At 45.6% G+C, this 22,137-nt stretch overlaps 1 protein-coding gene across 2 annotated transcripts in view; it reads right to left on the bottom strand.

The window, feature by feature from the left end:
• TTC28 (tetratricopeptide repeat domain 28) overlaps nucleotides 1-22,137 on the bottom strand; it is a 125,665-nt gene that overhangs the window by 33,282 nt on the left and 70,246 nt on the right. For both annotated transcript variants that reach the window (XM_042865452.1, XM_042865453.1), the window contains 3 exons: nucleotides 21,279-21,551; nucleotides 20,457-20,587; nucleotides 2,806-3,313 (listed from right to left, as the gene is read on the bottom strand). In XM_042865452.1, coding sequence (XP_042721386.1) covers nucleotides 2,806-3,313; nucleotides 20,457-20,587; nucleotides 21,279-21,551 — 912 coding nt within the window. The remainder of the gene's footprint in view (nucleotides 1-2,805; nucleotides 3,314-20,456; nucleotides 20,588-21,278; nucleotides 21,552-22,137) is intronic.

Genomic DNA, 22,137 nt, shown 5'->3' with positions numbered 1-22,137 from the left:
GCAGTGAAGTTCTCTCATAACTGCAAAGAGATGCTAAGCACCTGGGGACAGACTTTGAACTGTGTTTTACTAATAATCTGAAGTGCCATCTCTGCATCACAACAGGACTGTTAAGTGCTGCAGAAGCTGAAAAGCCAGCTCTCTGCATGGAGCCCTGGCATTTGGAAACACCATCTGCTTTGCAAAGGTTGACAATCTCAGACTTCTGGTTAAACTCCAAATCTCCTTGTTGTGAAGGGCTTGATAACTTGTGACTCACCCTCAGTCCATTACCTTCAGCTTACTGAGTCACAGAGTGCATTACATCTCCCCACAGAGCACTGCAGCAGCTGGGCTATGTTATAGTCTGGGTCTGTCCCGCTCAGCATTAGATAGTGCACTTAAGAGAGCTTTCCATCTAAATCAGTGAAATGCAAACAGAAAATTCTGTTGCTTCAGCAAAGAGGCCAACTCTAACATTCTGGCTTGGAAACACACATTTAGATACATTTTTTTTGCCTGTCAGCATGGTTATTTTGATGAGGCTTTGTTTTGCATGTGGATTAGATGAAGAAGACAATTAAGACTCGACTTTTTAATTGGCACTGGATGCATTTCAACAACAGTAATAGACTTTCTCTACAAGAACTGCGTGCTCTCTTTTTCCAGTGTAACTTAACTCTGATAGAGAGGACATAGAAAAATATCCAAATAACAGCTGAAACGTGAGATCCTGTACTCAGAAGCTAGGAAAACTATTTTAATACAAAGCATAGAGCAGCTGAGTCAGCATACCAACCTAACGTTATACTTAGGTCTAAATCCAAGCAAGAAAAACATTCTCTGCTGCACCAAAATACTTTTTTTTTTAAACAAAATTTTCTGGAATTGCATGTTGAAACTCTTGCTAAATCCAAAGCTACTGTAAGAATAATAATCGCATTAAGATGAACTTTCTAGTCCTGACTTCACTGGTTTCAGGCCAGCAACATAGCAAGAGAATTAAAAATGCAAGTGAGTACCCCTGGAGGCCAAGGAACAAGAGCACGTTGCTTCCTTCTGTGGGAGCACTTAGTTTTGTTCTGGGATAAAGCAAAACCACTGCTGTAGTATCAGCAGTCACAGCGAACTGCTGAACCCATCTCCTCTCAATGTTTCTGTACCTCTGTTTTTACTTTTTGAGGTGCTGAGTAACAGAGCCAGACTACACTGAGCACAGATGCAGCTGAACTTCACTTCACATGAACTTCACATCACTGAACTTCAATGAAGCTCCTTCCTCTACTGATGGTCTGCCCATGGCAACAGGCTCACAAAGATGGGAGACAACTCAGGCAGCCCAAGATCGATCACCAAACAGACACAGGGAGGAAAACCAAAACCATGAGACTGCTCCCATTTTCCAAGACTTCATTCCCTTAGTTTTCTGGATGTGCTCAGAAGGATCTGTGGCAATTCTCCAGAAAGCTGTGCTCAGAGAGGAGGCACACGAAATCCTTTCTGAACTGGGGAGGTTTGCTGCTCAGAACAGGCCCATTTCCATTCTGAGGAGCTCACAGATGAACACAGCTGTGACTCCACGCATCTGCCCAGGATCAACCCCACAATGGCAGCAGAGATGGGAGATGAAGTTTGTGCTTGGTGAGAGCACCTACCTTCTATTTGGCAAAGCCCTTGAACAGAAGTTAGGGGAATCCAGATGCAAAGCTTTATCCACCCCAGGCCTCCTGCCTGCTCTGTCCCACTAAAAGAAACACCAGCAATGCTGAGGGCTCTGTAAGGCTAAGCACCTCACAGGAACTTGTGCCTCAGACCTATTTTGTCTCACACATTTTCCCTAATTTGTGTTAAGAAGTTGATTCGCAACAGTAATCAGAAAGCTAAGGCTGATGCATTTTCTACAGTTCATCTTATCTTCTTCATTCAGCTCTCGAAGAGTCAGCTATTATGAGAAATTAAGTAATTCATCAAGCCCTTTTCAATTACCTGCTGCTGATAACATCAAAGTACAATTAGCATCTACAAACGAACCAAGTGCCAACTGCCAGGCAGAAACAGAAGCTAATTTACAGTGTGGGGAGGCCTCCAAGAGCTGAGATTCAGGGGCTGCCAGCAAACATGTATTTTGTCATACCCACAACAGCCCTGTTCTGCCACTCCCCACAGCCTCGTCCGTCCAGCTGAGCTGTGCAGTCAGAACACATCCCAACAACAGCTGCAGTGACAGCAGCACAGACTCCCACATCTCACAGCCAGAGACGCAAACACATCTTTGTTCACTTCTGCATCTGGCACTGTGAAAGAGGAGGAATGGACTTCGCTTTGATGTAATTCAACCCTCCTCAGCCTGCCAGTATGATACTGATGTCTGTCCTTAGAAGAACATATTATTCTACACTCTATTACTTTAATGTGTACATTCTGAACACAAACTTTGTTAGGATTTGATCCACGTGTCACCCAAGATAGAATGCAGCAAGCTGACAAGCTCCCAAAGTAATGGCTGGATAATAAACCACATTGCTTCTTGCCTTGGTGCAAAACTTATGTTTCTTTCTGACACCTCAGTAGCTCTTCAAAAGCACTGTACTTTCTCAATTGCCTTCTGTCATGACCTTGTACATTCTGGTGCCTTCTGAGTGGCTGAATAATTTAACATGGGACACGTTACATCGACACACAATCTGCCAAGTGCCTGTTTATTTTATGAAGATAGCCTGGTGGTATTACTAAGAAGATAGCACACAGCAAGCCTCACGGGTCCTGGCAGCAGCTCCAACAGTTGCTGCATTCCCTGACCAACACTGCTCCACATCAGGGCCTTACCTAAATTGGAGGAAGCTCTGCCTTCAGCAGCTCGGTCCTGCAGGCTCTCAGCGATGTGCAACTGCTCCTCATGGTACTGCTTAGCCCTCTCCAGGTCCTGCATGCATCTAGCTGCATGGCCCAAGCCCGCATAAGCTCGCATCTCAATGGCTTTCTCAGCCAGCTCCTGGGCCAACTCCAGCACATAGTTGTGGTAGGACATGGCTTTGTCGAAGTTCCTCCGGTAGTGGTAAGCACTGCCCAGGTTGCTGTAAGCTCGGGCTTCCTCCCTCTTATTCCCCAGCTCCTTGGCGATCTTAAGATGTTGTTCATGGCACTGCACTGCATTTTCAAAATCCCCCATTGCAATGTACACTGCTCCCATGTTGCCCAGCTCCCGTGCCTCAGACAGCTCATCTTTGGATTGCTTTGCAAGGAGGACACACTGCTTGTGGCTCGCCAGTGCGTTTGGGTAGTCCCCGATGGCTGTGTACACATGGCCCAGACTGCTCAGTGCTGCGGATGCTGCCTGCAGGGATAAAAGAGAAGAAGTAAGTACAAGTCCTCATAAAAACAAGTCTGATGGCCTCAGTCCCAGAAATCAGCCACAAAGGGCCATTCTGGAGAAAACTTGTGACTACCAGCTGGAAATCCGCTCTCTGCTGTTCTACACGCATCAGGGCAGTTCAGGTGGAGGCAGCAGTAATGGAGAGAGAGCAGTGCTGAGATTATCTCTTTTCTCTAGAACACACACTGTGTGTGCATATCTGGGTAAAGGGGAAGGGCGGCACTGCAAAGATGCAGAGACTCCTGAAAGAAACAGAGAAAGTGAGAGCAGACAAATTCTTGCCCTGCTCCCCCCTGCATACAGTGAGTTCATGTCAGCATGACAGGCTCCTCACACCCTGCAGGCTGGTGCCAAAGAGCATCGTGCACAGAGACCAGCAGCAGGATGTGTGACATGGTGGAACCATGAGGTGTGCTGAGCCCACAGGAGGACTCCCTGCTCTCTTCTTCTCAGGCTGAGCAGCCCCTGAATACAGCTGCTGGAAACCTGCAATCTGCAGCCAGCACTCAGCAGAGAGAAGGCCTTTGTTGCTCATCATAGAAAACCAGTAGGCCAGAGGACACTCATCAACATCTTCACATCTGTTTGGCCCATCACACCATGCTCCCAAGAGTATTTATATCGTGCAGTAAAACAGGGTCCTTCTACCACAGCACTGTTTGTTACTCAGCCCCAACAACCTTGGGACTGCTGCACAGACAACAGGACTTCAGCAGCTGGAGCCCCTGTCCTCTGGGAATACCTTAAATAAATGCAGTTATTTGGAAACTTTAGCACTGAGAAACAGCTGCATCCAACAAGACAAATTATTCAAGAAGCAGACTGTTGATCGCTGCACCTATCAGGACACAGACTTGCCTGCACGTACACAGGGCTGAAAGCAGGGCAAGGAGTTAAGTGCAGGGACACATTTCTGCTGCTCAGTGCCTATTTGCTACCTCAGCATGGCTACTCACTCCAAATCCCTGATCCGGAGTGCTTCGCAGTCCCCTGCATATGCATTTCCTTTGCTACCCAGCTGCTGCTGTGACCCAGTTCCACAATAGCCATCTTTTCAAACACTTTCAGAAAGGAACAGTCAAGGTCAGACTGCACAGGGACCATTCTCACCTTGTCACAGCACATGAGCACAGGAAAGCCTCAGTCCACCCTTCTACCTGAGATGCAGCATCTCAGAATGCTGTCCTTACAATTTAAGATGAAATAACCTGGTGCTGCCAATGAAGAGACACTCTCACCCTCTTCCTATCTTTCGCTATGCGCTCCCAGCAGCATCGGTAGAGCAATGTTTCCAGACTGAGGAGCTGTAAAACACAATACGCTGATTCAAATTAACAGGGTTCATCTTTTCTCATACAAGAACCCCGAGGTGACAGATTAGCCATTAAACACAGCATCTAAGTCAGGAGATATTCAACACCATAGGGAAGCTCCCTCTTGGCCAGCTCACAAACAGCCAAGCTGCATCCGTTTTCCCAGAGGCACTCTTTCAGGCAGCTTAATAATAACAGAACTGCTGGCATTCAAAACACTGTGATTATTACTTTTTTCTTTCCCCAAAACCAAAATATTGCACAGAGCCCTGCACAGGCCTTAAGGTACACAGGGGTCCCCTGATCGTGCTGGTGAGCAACACACATTCCTCATTGCACAGAGCAAACTGCTGGGCTACTCAAGGCACAGCTAAATCCCAGCACAATGCAACCCCAGGGAGAACTGACCCAGCAACCCCAATTAACTCTGGCAGACAGGCCACCACCACCAGGAGCACTCGGTGCAACCAGGAAATGAACAGAAATGCTTTTTCTGGATATACAAAAAGTCGAACTGTTCTCTTCTGGTGCTGCTAAATTAAAACAACAACAAAAAAGGACATTTATACATGGAGATTGCTGAACAAGATGGGCCATGGCTCAGGGCCATCCAGACAGAGGTTCAGATGATGTTAATGTCTTACAGCTAGGGAAAAGGCATCCATGGAGATGTGCACAACTCAGACTCTCTGTGCAGAAAAGAAACTCACCGGCTGCAGGGACTTCTCATACCGCACACAGAAGGAATCGTTCACGCACACAGACACAGGAAGGCTGCCTGCGCCCTCCAATGCAGCATTCCTCCCAAAGCTTTATTCTGTGGCCATTAGCTCCAAGGGAGGCACTCCTCAGCCACCCCATAGCCTGCATGAGCAGAGTCTGTCACCTTTGGCTTCTCATGGACTGGCTCCAGCATCTCTTCTCCAGCAAGACAGATATCGATGCTCTGTGTGCTCTCTGGGGTGATCAGCGAAATGACTGCAGTGCTTGACATTAAAGCACTGCTTGGGAGCAATCTGTTGATTACATCTGCTGGAGGACACCAATGACTAACACTTCAGGGGGTGAGTAATACAACTCAGGAAGATAAATTCATCACTGTGTACTTAATAAAATGTTCCACATAACAGCATCCACTGGGAACTCTAAGTGGCTCACACGCTGGCCAATTGGGTAGAGATATTCCCAGAGGTGCTGGCATAAGCACCAGAACACAGCAGTGGAGTACCAGGTTGGCACTAGGTGTGCATGTGCAGCAGGCTCCAGCTGTGCTAGTAAGGATTGCTGCTTGGTGGCAGGGTGAAAGGAGACTACAGTTTCATATCAGTGGGGTTCTGCATCAGCAAACAAAGAAAATCAATGCTTTGTATATCTGACAAAGACAAATTTTACAGTGGGGGATGCTTACACCTTCAATTATGCAATTTATCACTTTAATAGAAAGCAGATTCTTCTGCCACTGAGCTGAGGCACAGAAGGGAGTTCAGAAAAGGGTTTCAAATTCTCTCTTTTTCCTGGGAGCAACAGTCGGGTTTTTCAGCTGAATAAGGTAAAGAATCTGATGTTAAGCAGATGTGCATCACGGAATGATAACTAATAATGATCCGATGACTGCGAGGTGTGTTTCTAAGATATCTCACCCATGCCAGAAAATAATCATTTCCCAATTATGTTACATTTAAACAATTCTTTTGTTTAAAGGTGAAGATGTTCTGCCTGGTAGCCCTAACCCCCAAAAAGAGACACCAAACAGCACCTGATCAGAGACTGAACTTTCAAAGCAGAAGAGTGAAACAAGTGTTGTGCACAAAGTATCTGTGACATCGAGAGCCTGACTGCAGCACCTACCAGATCACCTGTTATGGCAGGGGCTCCAGGGAGCCCAGTTTGGCTGTAAAGGCAACTGTTGACCCCTGAAAGTTTGTAAGTTCAGGAACGTGAACATACACCTCTGTTCGCAGCTAATAACAGCCTGCAGGGACATGAAGCCTTAACCCATCCCCATTTTTCCTCTTTACATCATCCCTGACAAGCCAGGCTGGATCCTGAAGCAGAGAGGCATTAAGAGACAATGGGACCATACCCAGCTGAGGACAGATATGGGTGTGCACTGATCTAGCGTGGACACGAAGCTGACAGCTAACAGAAATGTTTTCTGTGTAGGATGCACTAAGGTTGGCTAACAGTAACGGTAACACTGCGTAAGGATGCAAGCACATACATTCTGTTTGTTCTACAAATACAGACTGGCTGACTGCTGTGCTCACAGGCAGGACAGTAACCTAACAGGAAATTTGGGACACACCAGTGGCTGTAAATTGCATTTATATTTCTATTAAGCTCCCACTTCTATTATGCTCCTTTACCAATGACTCAGAACTCATCAACATTCCACAGGTAGTCCTGGGGACAGGCGTTATGTGCACCACTGCAAATTTCACACTCAAACACAGTCAATGCCCCATAACATTGAAAGCCACCCGTCCCTCCTCCTTCAAAGGCAAAGGCCTAATTGTCAGTACCAATCCAGCATTCTTTGTGCAGCATGCTTTTGAAAACAATGAGGAAGCAGCAGGCAATATTCTCCTCCTGTACACTATCTGTACACAGAAAGGAACATCTTTGCTGTGGTAATTATTTCCTGAAAACAAAACAAAAAGAAACTGGAATCAATAGCTCAGTCGAAATCAATTTCTTTGTAGAATGTTTCAGTCTTTTACATGGAAACCACCGTTTCCAGAGAGTCTAAAAATCTATTTAATTCCCCATAACTTCAAATCCAAGCACAGCAAACACCAGCAACAAGCAGAAGCAGTGCTGTAGAATCCAGACTTCCCAGCAAGTAACAGCATCATAGAGGAAAACAGCAGCAGTCCCTCACACCTATTTCTACTACAGATGCCAAAAGCAAAGTCACAGCATCTCTGCCATCACTGGATGAAATCACTCAGACATGTGACATGCTGCTGACCCTGGCATCGACCCTGCATGCTCCTCTTCCTGCAAGGAGCCTCCAAGCAAACCTTGTCCTTTGCAAATTGCCTCTGCAAAGCAATCCTTTTAGAGCAGGGCCAATCCTGGCAAGACTTCTGCTCACAAAGTTGGATATCATTTTAGAGAGAAACTCAATATAGGAAAACTATGGCTGAGGTGAGAATAAGAATCTTCTGAAATCCCCAGAGGCACGGAGCCCCCCGAGGTGCACACCTTACATGAGGTTCCCACACCATTTCTTTTACCATAACCAGGGTACAGGCCACAGAAGAATGCTAGGTTTTGCAGACACCATGAGAGGCAAAGGAACCCAGAAAGCTGACTTTCTCTCAGCTAAAATGCACGTACAGTGAGGGTCAAGTAGGGACGTTTAAGGAGATCCTCAGGAAGTATTACATTTCCCTTTCGAGTCTGAAAGTGAGACAAAACAAAGCACATGGCTTTGAGTGCCTTCCCAAATATCCTGCACCGGTCAGATTTCCCCACGTTCTGCTTAATACCAGCACATTTGAACTAGACAAACCCTTGTGAACCTTGTCAAGCTGACCTTCTAAAAAGTAAAACACCACAAGAGAAAGGCAATTAATTTATGCTCTGTTATACAAATCCAACTGCTCAGTACTTGAGCATTGTGTTGCTCACATCACTGAACTCACCCTCTCACCTAGGCAAGTTTTCCACTCTAAGATGTAATGTAACACCAGTGCCCTCAGATGAACTCATATGGGAAGCATTTTCCCAACAGCTGGTACTCGAGTCTTCCTTGTTGCAGCAAAGAATTTGGTTCTGACATGGAGTGAGAAAGCCATCCTGTAAAAAGCTGTTCTCCAGGGGACGTGGGAATTCACCCCAGATTCCTAACGAAGCAGGGCTGCCAGCTGCAACAAGAGCCTGCAAACAGCGGGGTGAAGGCAAGCACTGCAGTGGAGGGTTTCAAGGCTGGAACCCATCCCTCCATCACAGGTCAGATTCTGAGTCCCAGTGGCTATTCAGTGCCTCTCAAAGAACAGCTGTTTGAAGTAGAAGTATCTAAGGGAACAATAGGAACTGGGAAAAGAGCATGCCTGTGATTCTGTATACTCAACAGAGCCAAACATCTGCGCCAGAAAAAAGCTGAACTCGAGTGAATTAACGATGCTGTAAAAAGTATTCAGGAAGACATATAATCATTCTGCAGACCGAGTCCAATCTCTCACAAGTTCTCATTAAGCTAAAAATCACTGCATCTGTGGAACCTGAGACTTCAAGGGCAGCAGGGATAAAAATAAACCTGCTGTCCTGTTAGGAAATCTGGAGAACCAATCTGCCCCACTCCCACCTCACTCTGTACTGGCTCTTTAGACCCTTAGCAGCCAGTCCTGCCCCAGCCTGCTCAGCTCTGTCCCTCTGTCTTGTGCAAAGGACATTTATCTTATATAACACATTAAAAAAAAACAATCACAGAAACATCACCACTTAAGCCACAGTGAGTCTGCATGCACTGATGATCAGGCAGGTGCAGTGGGATGCACTGCAAAGCCTCACTCCCCTGCAGCTCAGCCTTCTAGCTGATCTTGGAAGTCCTGCTGGCTCCTTCACCCCTTGGCCACTCATCAGGAAGCCAGGCACGCATCTGGGCTGTACCACTTCCAACAGCAGTGCTGGGACTGAACAGTGGAGGACTGAAGCTGCACTCTTGCTAGCCTGATATCTGCTCAGGCAGCTTTTTCCTCAGTACTAACAAAAATGCACATTGAAACCAGCTTGAGATCAGCAAGAAGGTTTCACCAAGAGGCAATTCCGAAAGAAAACATGGTCCTTTCTATTTGCAAAAATCCAGTTCATAATTGCAAGGACTTGATCTTTTCTACCAGTTTCCAGTTCCTGGAGATAATTTTGCACTTAATTCCCAGGAACCAGTGCTGGTCTTGTAGCTCTCTGGACAGCAGGGAGTGGGAGCACTCTTTTGCTTGAGTGGTTAGCAGCCCAACCAGCCATTCTGTTGTTTGTAAATCCTGTGTAAAGTGTCATGGGATTTGGAAAGCTGCTTCTCACGCAGAGGTTGAATCAAAAAACAGCTTGTTTCAATTTCTTGAAAGTACATTCAGGGCTCAGAAGATCCCTTAAAAGACCCGAGAGAAAGATGGAAGGCATAATGGAGAAACAAGAGCTAAGAAGTAATCCCATGCAGTGAAAATGTTTATGTATATGGATATGGCACAGTCACCCACCCATTTTCTTGACGCTCGGCCTTTAGAATAAGGTGCTTTTCCTTTTTTTTTTTTTTTAAACAAAATATAGGAAGACATTTTTGCAATGTTACCACCTCTGCAATACATACATCCAACATTTATCTCTTGCAAAATTTCTCTTCGTAGTTTCACCAGCAATGGTCATATCCTAAACTTGTAATTCCAACACTCTTACTAGCAGTGCCTATCTTAATTATTAATAGAGATTATCAATTAGCAAGGCCAGTTTCAGCCTGTTCCTTACTTCAGGAACTCCAGTCAGATGTGATAAAACTAAAAGGAACAAAGTGTATTATCATCTCAGCCTTCCCCATTCTCACTGCCACAGGCAGCAGATAACTCACTTCTCTGTGGCAGACAACTATGTAATAAATTATTTTGAAGCAGTGGCTTCACTGCAGAAGGGAAAATGAGACAGAAGATAGAGAAGCAAAGGAATGCTTAAATACCTTCTCTGCTGGTTTTTTCTGCACTGCTCTGCCATCAACCACAACATTTTCCTACTGTCATCTCCACCCATTTCTGACATCCTACTCAATGTTTTCATACCTGACAACTTGCTTTCAGCCTGATGACCCTTTCTAGGTTTCATTTGTGAGGTATTTATATCCTGTTCTCATTTTCCAGACTGTTACCAAACATAACTGCAATGACAAGGTTTTCAGATTCATCCTTCCTAAAAAGTTTGCCAGGGACAGACCACCTTTTCACATGGCTGTGTCCAACACAAATGCCACAGGCAGAGACACTGTGCAACAGAGTGAGGATCACTTCAGGATTTTCAGTGAGAAAGAGAAAAAACCATTGGTCCTAAGGGAAACTGTCTTTCAAAGCAACTGAAAGCTACCCGATCGCAATGGAAGAGAGATCCTGCTATGAATGATAACCCACTCCAAGCTAAATGCTGCATGGAATAGGAGCTGCACCCAGCCCACTGGTCTGCACCCAAGTGACTAATGAGCAGACATGAGCAGAAGGGGAAACAGAAGGGTTCTCCTGGCAACAGTTAAGATACTGCTCAGAAAGAGCAGGCGGACAGGAAAAATTCTGCTGCACCATGCAGCATTGGACAGCCCGGGTGTCTGTCTGTTTTCCCAAGGACAGAATGCTACAGAAATCACAAGTGAGATCTGCACGCACATGTCAGCTTACCAAGAAAGCGTTCACCTCACTGCACAATTTCTCAGATTCCCTTAAAAACTCTCAACAAGTGTGAGGAAAATGGCATGCCTTAGCAATGTTTCCTTCACATTAACCACAGGCTGTGCCTGGAAAGTGGAATATAGGGTAGCAATGGAATATAGGGTAGCAATGGAATATAGGGTAGGAATAGCCCAGCCCACCACAACACCTGCAGAAAAGATGGGCTACAGGACTCCAGCCTGTCTTCCATTAGCTGCTATCTTCGAGCATTCCAGGATGGCCTGAACCATGCCAAGCTAACAGAAGGTACAGTATGGTGCACTGCCATGCAACACAAGACAGACAGTTCAGATGCAATTGCAGGGATTAAATCAGTAATGACAAACAGCATTCCACCACCCTCTGTGCAATTTCTCCCCTGCTGGCACAGGTAAGGGACAGGCAGATTCATCGTCCCTTCTGGACACAGAAGGACAATGTTTCTGCTTTATTTCCCCACAGCCCTTTTTTAGTGAATTATGATCTTTTGTTCCACACAAATATCAGATGTAGCATGCATAACAAGACAATTTTGGCAACAGTTCACTACAACACACAGCTAGACACAAGTGCCAGGTAACTATTAGAGCAATCTGAATCAGCTGCAAGTCACCCAAAAATGAATGTGCATGGCAGTATGGAGATCAGTGCTCTTCTGCATGCTATATGCTAGCTAGGCAGCCTTTCTGGGTATTTAGGCTTGGAAGCTGTTACCAGCATTAAGTCAGAAAAAGACTTTTTCCAGAACCCCATCACCAGTTCTTGCCAAACACAAATATCCTCAGCAGTCACAGGTATCTCCTGGAGCCTGGCACGTACCAGGATGCCAGCTGTGCCAACCCTGAAGGGAAAAATCAGACCCCTGTGTGCTCCAAAAACAACACAACTTCCTCTCTCTTGGTGGCCAAGCATCTCTGCAACAGAACCAAGAACACTGTTCCACAGCTGGAAAATCAGCTCCCTGTGAAGCCACTCAACTTGCTCCAGGGAAAGCTGCAGTGACAGACCAGGGTAACAGCAGGGCAGCAGGAAAAGGATCTTACAGACATCAAAAGGATGTGGCACAGCAGTCATGTGCTGGGAAGTGCCAGCTGCCCACAGCCCAGCTGGAGAGGTAAAGCAACAGCACTACAACGAGGAAAAGCTGTGCTTACTACTGAGCATGAGCTGTGTTCCAGCTCCGCCTCAGTGCCAGGCTGCAGCAGTGCAAAGCTGGAGGATGTCTACACAGCTGCTCAATGACTCTGTGCTCCTGACAAGGTAACCAGCAGGAGAACCTGGCCCCAGGACTAATCAGCTGCACATGTTCTGATGAGCTCACCCAACACTGACATGCCCTATGATGTTTTGTCTAGGGAGGAACAGTTGCACAGATCCACGCTTCCAGCCAAACGTACAGCACAACTGCAAGCACAGGACCCCTGCAACTGAAGCACAAGGAGTTGTAACTTCAATCTCTGCCAGCTGCCCTCCCTGTGGCTGCCAGTATAGAAACCATCCTGGGGCAGGAAGGAACGTGGATGGGCAGCTGGGGAGGCATCCCACATCTCAGGCAAGCTCTCACACCACTCGATCAGAAAGAAGTCCAGCTGGGGAAGCACACCTTGCTCACACATGAGACAGAGCTGATACACTCTGAAACATTTGTTGGAACGTTCAGCTCACAGCAGCAAAGTGAAGCAGTTTGTGGCACAGCAGAAGCACAGCCCTTGCACGACATTCCCAGAGCAGGGCAGACAGAGAACTGTGGGCAAGGCACAGAGCCACAGGAGCTCCCACAGCTGTACTTCAGGAAGAATGAAGGACAGTTTCTCCTACGGACAGTTATGTCATTTGTAACTCACACTGTGTTCCAGTCTTCTTCCTTATCTAACTCAGCAGAGCACATATTTCTAAAATGATGAGAAAAGAACATGGAAGAAATATATTCTTCAACTCCGTAGCATAATACACACATGCTGTTCAGACAAAAGATTAAATACTTACAGCTTTACTATTCAGTAAAGATGTGGCTTCTACAGACAGAGCATGACAGGAAGGACACCTGGAAAACATTTTGCTCCCTTCAGGAAGAGACAGAAAATCCTGGCTTTACATACTTTACAGATTTCAGTAGAAAGAAGTGATCTATCTTTCCTAATCCATCTCCTTCTGGAAATAAGAAAGTGAAATCTGATCTTTGACTCTCACAGCCTGACAGTAAGTAGCTGTAGTTTACAAAATGTAGGAAGCTTTATGGTGAGTTTCATTGCTGGCTCGGACACGCTTTAAAGGGGACTGGGAAAAGCTACTACAATTTCAAACCTACCTAACCACCAGCATCTGGGCTGCACACAAAGGATGTTCAGACAGTTGCACAATCTACAAATTCCCAACTGAATGCAGGCAGACTATGTCTGTCACACCAATCATCTTTCAGTAAAGCTCCTCCTCCAGAGCTTAACACATCCCTATTGCACGGCAGCCTGTAATTGCTGACAGCTTTCTATCATAACAATCATCTAACGCCAGCAAAGGGCTCTCATCTCAGCCCTCTAAATGTAGTAGGAAGCACCTCCTTGTTTCATTTTTCAGACTGTCTGGGAAGACTCAAACAGCATCAGTGAAGGACAAAGCTGGGCGTCCCACCATACACTGCTCAAGCTCTTCAGATATTCTCTCAAAGAAAAGTAGTATTTTAAGAACTCCTTCCACTGAATTGGAAGCACTTAATTTGAAAGGTTCTGTCAGTAACAGATGGACAGAAAGGATTGCTCTGAAGGGCACAAATCCCCTCGAGGCAATGAATGCTTTCTGGAGTCAGCTGTACAGCCATAGCTGTGCGTATTAACACACTTTTTAAATGTCGAAGCGATCCAAGGTCTCTCAAGCAATGATTCATTGATGTTTTATGCTGTTCCGAGGCACACTACAAAGCAAACAGCTTCTGCAGCGAGAGCCACAGCCCAACAGTTTGACTTCCAACACCATCGCTCCCTCTTTTCAGTTCTTAAAATCACACAAACCTTCACTGCACTCAAGCTCTCCCCTCCAGTGGACTGCAGGGTCCCCACAATTCCACACCATTTAGAAACAGCCACGGAAGCACATGGCTGGTGACAGGAGGGCAGTCCTTCCAGAAACAGCTTCCCTCGAGGGGAGGTGGGGGAAACCTTCAAAACCTCTCTCCTGAACGGCCTGCTCAGCTCACAACACACCGCACAGGAGCTGCCAGCACCCAGCGGCTTGTTGGCAACACTGCGCTTCCCAAAAGCTCAGCGCTGGCAATGCACTTTCACACAAGCACTAATTTTATTATGGTTAGTTTATGATTTTGCCTCATTGCTCTGCTATTTTTAAATGCAGGGCTGTAATAGAAGGCGTCTGACTGCCCAAGAGAGAACAGAGCCATCGCGCTGTGGAGACTTTGTGGTGTTGGTGGTCTCTGCAGGGCAGAGCTCACGTACAACGCGAGGGCACAACCAGCCTGAGGCAGGGCTCTACAGCTCAGCACAAACACCTGGACCCACAGCTCCCTTTCCCCATCAGTTGTTGCCTATCAGTCCTCACAGCTTCCAAAATGTAATCTTCTGAAACAGCAGTTTTCCAAATCATATTACTTGGAGTGAACACAGGTATTGTCATTAGAAACAGCCACTGCAACCCATCGTGAGAGATCACCCGTGGCTGGCTCCAATTCAACTATGCAGAAGCAAGTAATGGCTGTACTGAATTTGGCAATGCAAGGAAACTCTGCATATCTGCTACTAGCTAGAGATGAAGACGAACCTTGGGACAGCAGCTGACACAGGCAGCAAAAGCCAGCAAATTTACTTTTTCCCTCCAATCATTTACATTCTCCTTGTCTAAATCATAACTCATGGTGTGACATCAACACATGCTGCATGGATTACATGATGACTTGCACATGATCATGTTAGTCAGTGCTTAAAACAAATTATTTACTTCATAAATACAGTACAAGCACAACAAGCTGTATCTCTGTTACTAAAAATGGCCAGATTTGTACCACAAGATAACTGACATGCATTAGCTACCTTATAAATCCCATCAGTGGTAAGGCATTACAAATTGCTTTACCTGAGGAAGCAAAATGAACTCTGATATTCCTACTGCCTTTGCAAGGAAGCAGGCAAGAGCACAAACCTAAATTTTGTGTGAAAACCAACATCTGCACAGTCAGACTGAGTACTCACCACCAGCAGAGCCCAATGCTCACCGCTCAGGAAGCAGGTTAATGAGTCCGAAGAAAGAATCTACTTCTACACGGTGTGATTTGAAGGGTACGGCTTCTCTGGCATCTTCAGGTGCTTAAATGACAAATGACCCTGTAACACTCCTCCTCATCCCTAGTAACATCTTGCATTGATCAGGTAACAGGCAGTCTAGGAAATGAAATGCACCACCTGCGTTTCCTGGGATATGATCATTTCAACGTCAAGTTCAACCCTAAGTCATGCTAAATAATAGCTTAATTATTTCATTAATTATTTACCTTGCTTTGCAACTCTGCTCCACCCTGCTAACACATACAAAGCAATTTATACAATGACACGGGAATTTATTACTTTTACCTTTACGTTTATCTTTTACCTGGACCTTAAAACAATTACTGCATCCAATCTTCTGCCCCACAGTCTCTCCATGAAGCACCAGCAATTTGCTTTATTCCTTGTGGAGCTGTCTTCAGTTACTGGTACTTCTCCATGCTGTCACAGGTGAAACCTGCTCTGGATATTTCATCTTCAGTGATTTCTGACTCGGTATCCATAGAGCAGAGGTGACCTCACTGCAGCTTCCAGATAGCTTAGACTACAACATTTTACAGTGGTTTCTTTAATAAGGTCACAGCTTTTTTCTGTGCACTGAACAGACAACTAGCTCTGACTTAATGTCTCCAAGCGATACAAAGTCTGCCAACATCTGATTACCTTCACCATTACAACTTTCGATCTTATTTCTAGCCTAAATACATTCAGCTTCAAGTCTTTCCCTATTGCATCTCTTTTGGTGCAGAAAAATAACTCTTCTGATAGAAGTACTGTGCAAATATAACTGCAGGCTTTAGCTGTCTCTGAGGAAAAACTCCCAGCCTGCAAGCTTCTTATGCTTCTCGCCGCCAGCTTCTGTGACATGTAAAGACGATGAGCTGAAACAGCATAACCCTGGTCTTCCCTCTTAATACAATCTGTCACTCTTCCTCCCACACAAAGACTACCTTGGCTGCTGGTTTAGGGTATCTCTCATTGTAAAACTCCCTGCCCTTTCATGCGTGCTGTGTAAAAACTGGAAAAAAGGGCAACAGCCCAATCTGCCAGTATGTATTTTCCTTGGCACATTAATGAACAGACAATGTGCACTGACATTTTTATAACACAAAGTATGAAATATGTCACAGGAATGCAAGACTATTGCTGGTGCAGGATACAGCTTTATCTCTTTACCCACGCATGTTCCAGCAGCAAGGAAACAAAGTCAACATTCCATTCCACAACAGAGGGTTGGCTTAGAAAGCACATCTTTTTGTCCTTATTTAGGAGTTCTGGCCCCTGCATCAAACTCTATGCCATCATTTCAGGACAGAAATGGTTAAACTATAACAGCCTGCAGCTGGCTCTGAACAAGAAGAAAAGCCTATGCCTAGGGGCCCCACCAGCCTAACAGTGTTGCATTTCCATCACTGCACACAGGTCTTAATTGGAGCTAATGGCAATGGATCTGCCCAAAGATGTGCTCCATAACACACACAAACACAGAGCTGCTGGCCATCAGTCCTGGTGGCTCTTCAGTGTTCACATGAGCTGTGCTCACTTAGGAAGGTATGGTCAAACTTTATGCTATTTACCTGGGGCTGTAAAGGAACAGCCCATCAATATCCATGCTGCCAAGTGGCACGGCTGAAGTATGGACAGCCACATGCACAGCAGCTTTGCTTCAGCCAGTACAGGAGAGAACACTGTAAGAACAGCAGCACAGACTTCACTGGGATTCTTAACTTAAGTACAATCCCAGAGTCTGCAGCAGGCCAAGACAGCCCACGCTGAAATCTGCCCCGTTTCATCTTCACAGACAAACGACAGACCTTAGCTTCAGCTGGGATGGAGCTGTTTTCTTTGGAGTACCTGGCATGATGCTGTGTTTCTGGTTCTAGGGGAAAGCCAATGTTGATAACGCACTGACGTTTATAGCTGCTGCCAGGCAGCACTGCACAGAAACAAGGTTGTTCTCAGCAAGGAGCCCAAGGAGATGGGACGGAACAGAACTAGGACAGCTGACCCAAACTGGCCAAAGCGATATTCCATATCATATGGCATCATGCAGTAGGAGTTTTGAAGGGGGTGGGGGTTATTTCTCTTCTCTTCCGCTGCTCATGGGGCCAGCTGGGCACTGGTCAGAGGGTGGTGAGCAATTGCTTGTGCACTTGTTATACACACACATATACATACATACATGTATAGTGATAACTATTATCCTTTTCTTTATCTTAGAAAATAGTTTGATCTCAACCTATGAGTTCTGCTTTTTTCTTTTTGCTTTTTTTTTTTTTGCTTTTTTTTTTTTAATTCTTGTCCCCATTCCACAGGGAAGGGGGGGAATTGAGTGAACGACTGCGTGGTGCTGGGCCACCTGCCAGGTTAAATCACAACTACCAAACTGTGCTGTAATTTCCATAACCTGCTCAGGAGTTCAACTCCTGCATTCAACATCGGAAGAGAGGCAACTGTCCTTCTACGTGCTCCTGCCGACCTTCCTTTCTTCTACCTGCACCTCCTGCTGCCATCCTCGTAGCACGGTATCCCACTGACCACAGTACTGGATCATCTGTTCAACAGGAACTCAAAGAACACATGGAAAGAAAGACCAGGTCCCTTAACAGTTCCAGGTTCCTGAATCAACTACACTCTTCTATGTGCTATTCTAACTCTCTCTCTCAAAATCAAGATCTCAAAGAACTAGCTTATCTGAGTTTCTTGATCAGCCACTGCAGGTCAACAAAAAATGACACAGTGAAATGACACTCTGGAGATGGCTACTTCATAGTGTCCATTACAGTATTACCAAAAACTAGCCTTTTTACTCAACAGCACAGACCAAGATAGCGATATCCCAAGGTCTCTCTTGAAGACACTGCAGGTATGTCAAATCCCAGATATTTTTGCTCCATTCTCTCTGTGTGCAGAAGTATCAGAAGTCAGCCCAAACTTTTCTTCCACACTGTGGCTGTAAAGAAAGGATGTCATATCTGGACACAGGGATTGTGCTTGGGATGACACGGTGCTCGTTAAAGGAGCTGTGCTGACTCCCTGTGCCAGGGAGAAAAAACCCTAAATCTTCAGTCCATCTGAGCAGCTGAGATGATTCCCCAGCCAGGTGACAAAGCTGCCCTTCTGAAGGCCTGTGCGGAGGAGGAGCCACCTGAATGTTGCAGCCAGAACCTCTGCAAATTCCTCCTGAGTTTATGGGCTACTTGACCCAGCAGAAGCCTCTGGTACAGCCATTTGCTTCAGCAGCCTCGGAACCCAACGCTCCCTCTGAGGACAGCAGCCTCACATACAAAGGAGCATTTTTTACCTTTTAAGCCAATTCTCTGGACAATTGGAGGTAAAACAATTACCTCATTTCAGTTGCACACCAAATTCCCTTCTGGTGGAATTCACATCAGCACTACTGCAACTTTATAGTATTTGCATTATAAAAATGTCTGCAAAGGAGGCCAAGAAAAACAGCTTTCTGTTCAGAGGAAGCTCTGTGGTCAAAATGATGTCATAAGAAAGCGCCAAATTAATTTCCTGTGGTTACATCCTTACAGGAAATCCAAGAAGCTCAGCTTTCTTTCTAAACCAAGCAGTCATTTGTTGTCAATAACTGTTAATTACGTGCCCAGATGTGTCAGTTTATAAACTAAGAGCTATCATGATTAGACTTCATTATCTGGATTCCTCCCAGATCGACTGTTGGGATCTGTTTAGATCAGCAGCCTGAAGTCAGCGGAACAGATCAGCACGTGCTTCCCTGGGCCATTTCAGGGGCTCAGTGCAGGCAGGCTGCTGTGCTCTCAGCAATTCCCGGCAGCTTCCTGCAATTTCCTTCCTCAGCCTCCCCCCCCTGCACTGGGGGAGGGGTGCCTGCTGCTTAGAGAAACACTGCAGAGCAGGAACAGCTACACAGATTTGACTCTTAGCAAGAACAGGGATTCCTAACCAAGAAAAATAGAAAAACAACGATGAGCAACAGCTCCTCTGTCTTGCATGAATAGTAATAGGAAAATCAGGAGCGATTCATGAGGTCTTCCAGCTGGTAAAGTAACCACAAAAATGCCTAGCAGGTTCCTCCCCCAGTCACAGTCCTTTCAGAAACTACAGAAAGATGCAGCATGTCAAAGTTCACTTGGTATTTAAATTGTAAAATAAAACTTCAGCAAGCACCGAACTACTTGAAATAGATTTTCTCAATAACTCCTCAATGGGAAACCTGTTCCCCAGTTTTCTGTCTCCCCAAAACCACTCACATACAGTGAGCACTCACACCTGCCCTGCTGCTGCCAGCCTCTCCTCCTCTGCCATGCAACCCACACGCTCTCTGCTTTCCCACTCACAGCAGAGGGGAACCCACTGGAGGAGGAAAAGAAATCTTTTGTTTCTGTAATCTGCACTAAAATTATGGCTCTGTCCTTATAGTGACCCTTCAGTGGAAATCTCTTGGGACAGACTCTTCAGTCCATGCTTTCTGGACTGGCAGGAAGCCCGGCAAAACACTTGGAGAGCTGAATGGTAAACGGTAAAGACAAATCAGATTCAGTCCAAACAACACCTACACTTTACACAACACTGTATTTTAAGGTTTGCATGGATTATTTTTCTTTTCAGTACTTTATAAACAAACCACATTTTATGCAGACTGTGAATTTTTAGGGCAGGGACCCAGCTCGTTACTTGCCTGGAAAAGACACAACACAAGATGCATCCTAACAGAGTTCAAATCGGCAGCATATACACCTCATGGAAGTGAGAGCTGATGACACCCAGTGCTCAACAGCAGAGATGTTGTATTGAGGCCTACTCAGGAGGTCTTTACTGGGAGACTATGGGCAGTGGGCAGGAAGAGAGGCAGAATGACTTGCTCAGTCACGTGGATTGTCTCCTCTAGCAAAAGGAGGGGCAGACAGGTGCCAACCAAACCACATGCCACCTGAACACAGATCTGTATCTAACAGAACATGCCATTTCCATTACAAAAAGTGAGAGGCTGGAAAAAGAAATTACAGAGCTTAAAAATTCTCTGAATGGCAAAGCAGACAGATAAGGATTTTAGACACGATGGCATCTTTTTTAGAAAACCATGCAGCTCCAATTCAGACTATGGTTTATTAAATAATCTTCCTACCTCTCTGTCCTTGAGTTTCATGGCAAGCACCAGCTGATGTCTGTGGTTTGTGAGGGCCTCCCGATAATTTCCTTTGGAGAAGAATGCGGAGCCCAGATTCCCATGAGCTCGGCATTCTCCCGTCTGGTCACCTGAGTCACAACAAAACAAAGGTCAGCTAACAAGGAGTCACCAGAAGAGTCCAGCAAAAAAGACCAGAACACACTGCAGTGAAACTCCAATGTGAGAGCCAAGATCAGAACAAATTTATCCTCATTTTCACTGCACAGCCAAAGCTCATCCTCTTCCCTGGCCTTCAAAACTTCTACAATAACCCTCAATCTACTTTTAGAATTATGCTGATTTTCTCTTTGCCCTAACACCTGGCAGCTCCCAATCTTCCATGTTTATTCCTTGTTCAACATCAGCAATCTCTTTGTGGAAACAAATGAGTGGTTTAGGCTTAAAGGAAATAACGAGCATGCCAGCTTTCTCCAGAAAACAATTCTGCAGCTCAGCTCAGAAACAAAGTACCTTTATTGCTGCATTCTGAGCCTCAGAAACTCAGACTGACTGCCTTTTTTCTATCTAATTTTTGGGGAAAAAAAAAAGGAGGAAAAAAAAGACTGCTTTACTTAAGGCTCATTTTAGGCTTTGAGCACTTCTCCGCAGAAGGTAAAACCTATCTCCGTGCACAGGACAGTAGAGAACCCTGTAAAACCTTAGCATGTTCAGTGATCATCCACACCTGAGTGTTATACAGAGATGCTGACCATTCACACGACTATCAATTTGTTCCATCTGCACCAATCCAGCACTCAGTGACCAAGATGAGGACTCTACCTAAAGTCTTGGCTACGTCCAAGTCCTGCTGCATGTATCCGGTGCTCTTCTCTGTGTTCCCAAGGGACCAGTAAGCACTGCTCAGTGCAGAGAACACCGATCCCCGCAGCTTTAGGCTGCAAGTGCCAATCTTCAGGGCAGCTTCCAGTACAACCACAGAGGCCCCGTGATGGCCTGCAGTCAGAAGTTCCTGGCCAATCACAGACACCACAACAAAGGGGCTCTTGTCCAGCTTCATCTTCTGCAATTGCTGATAGGTTGGCTCCAGGGACTCTAAAATACAAGAAGGGGAGAAGAGTTACTCAAAAAACTAAGTTATTTGCATCCAGAAATCAGCCTAACACTTCATCCTCATTTCTGTTAACCAAATGACACAATGAGTTAAGAGCCAAACTGCTCAAATCAAACTAAAATTTATTGCAGGAATTCAGGGCTCAAGTACATCATCTAATAGCCAGTACAAGCAAAACGAGACAGGTCAGATCAAAAAGCACTTCAGGAAGACAGCACAAGAACTCAGATCAGTCTCATCCTACAATACGAAAGCTGGTCTAATGGCAGAAAGAACACAGAGAACACCTGAGGTTTCATAGGAGATTAGAAATGGGCTGTTCAGATCTGTTCAGATACCACAGCTCACAACATGCACTAACAAAGGTGACCAAAGGTACACCTGCAGAACAACAGCACCACACCTGACAGACTAGTGATAATGGGTCTAATTGCTGTTATCAGTCGCATGATTAAACATCGTGGCTGCATGTTTCAGGAAGGACATCAGTGTAACAGGACTCCTGTTCCACGTGCTGTGCTGCACCCCACTGATCACGCTGAGTTACATTTTCAACATTTATGACTA

This window comes from Lagopus leucura, unplaced genomic scaffold (assembly GCF_019238085.1).
Source record: "Lagopus leucura isolate 7727_CA_CO unplaced genomic scaffold, USGS_WTPT01 Super-Scaffold_806, whole genome shotgun sequence".
Lineage (NCBI taxonomy): Eukaryota > Metazoa > Chordata > Aves > Galliformes > Phasianidae > Lagopus > Lagopus leucura.
This window is presented reverse-complemented; position numbering and strand designations above follow the sequence as displayed.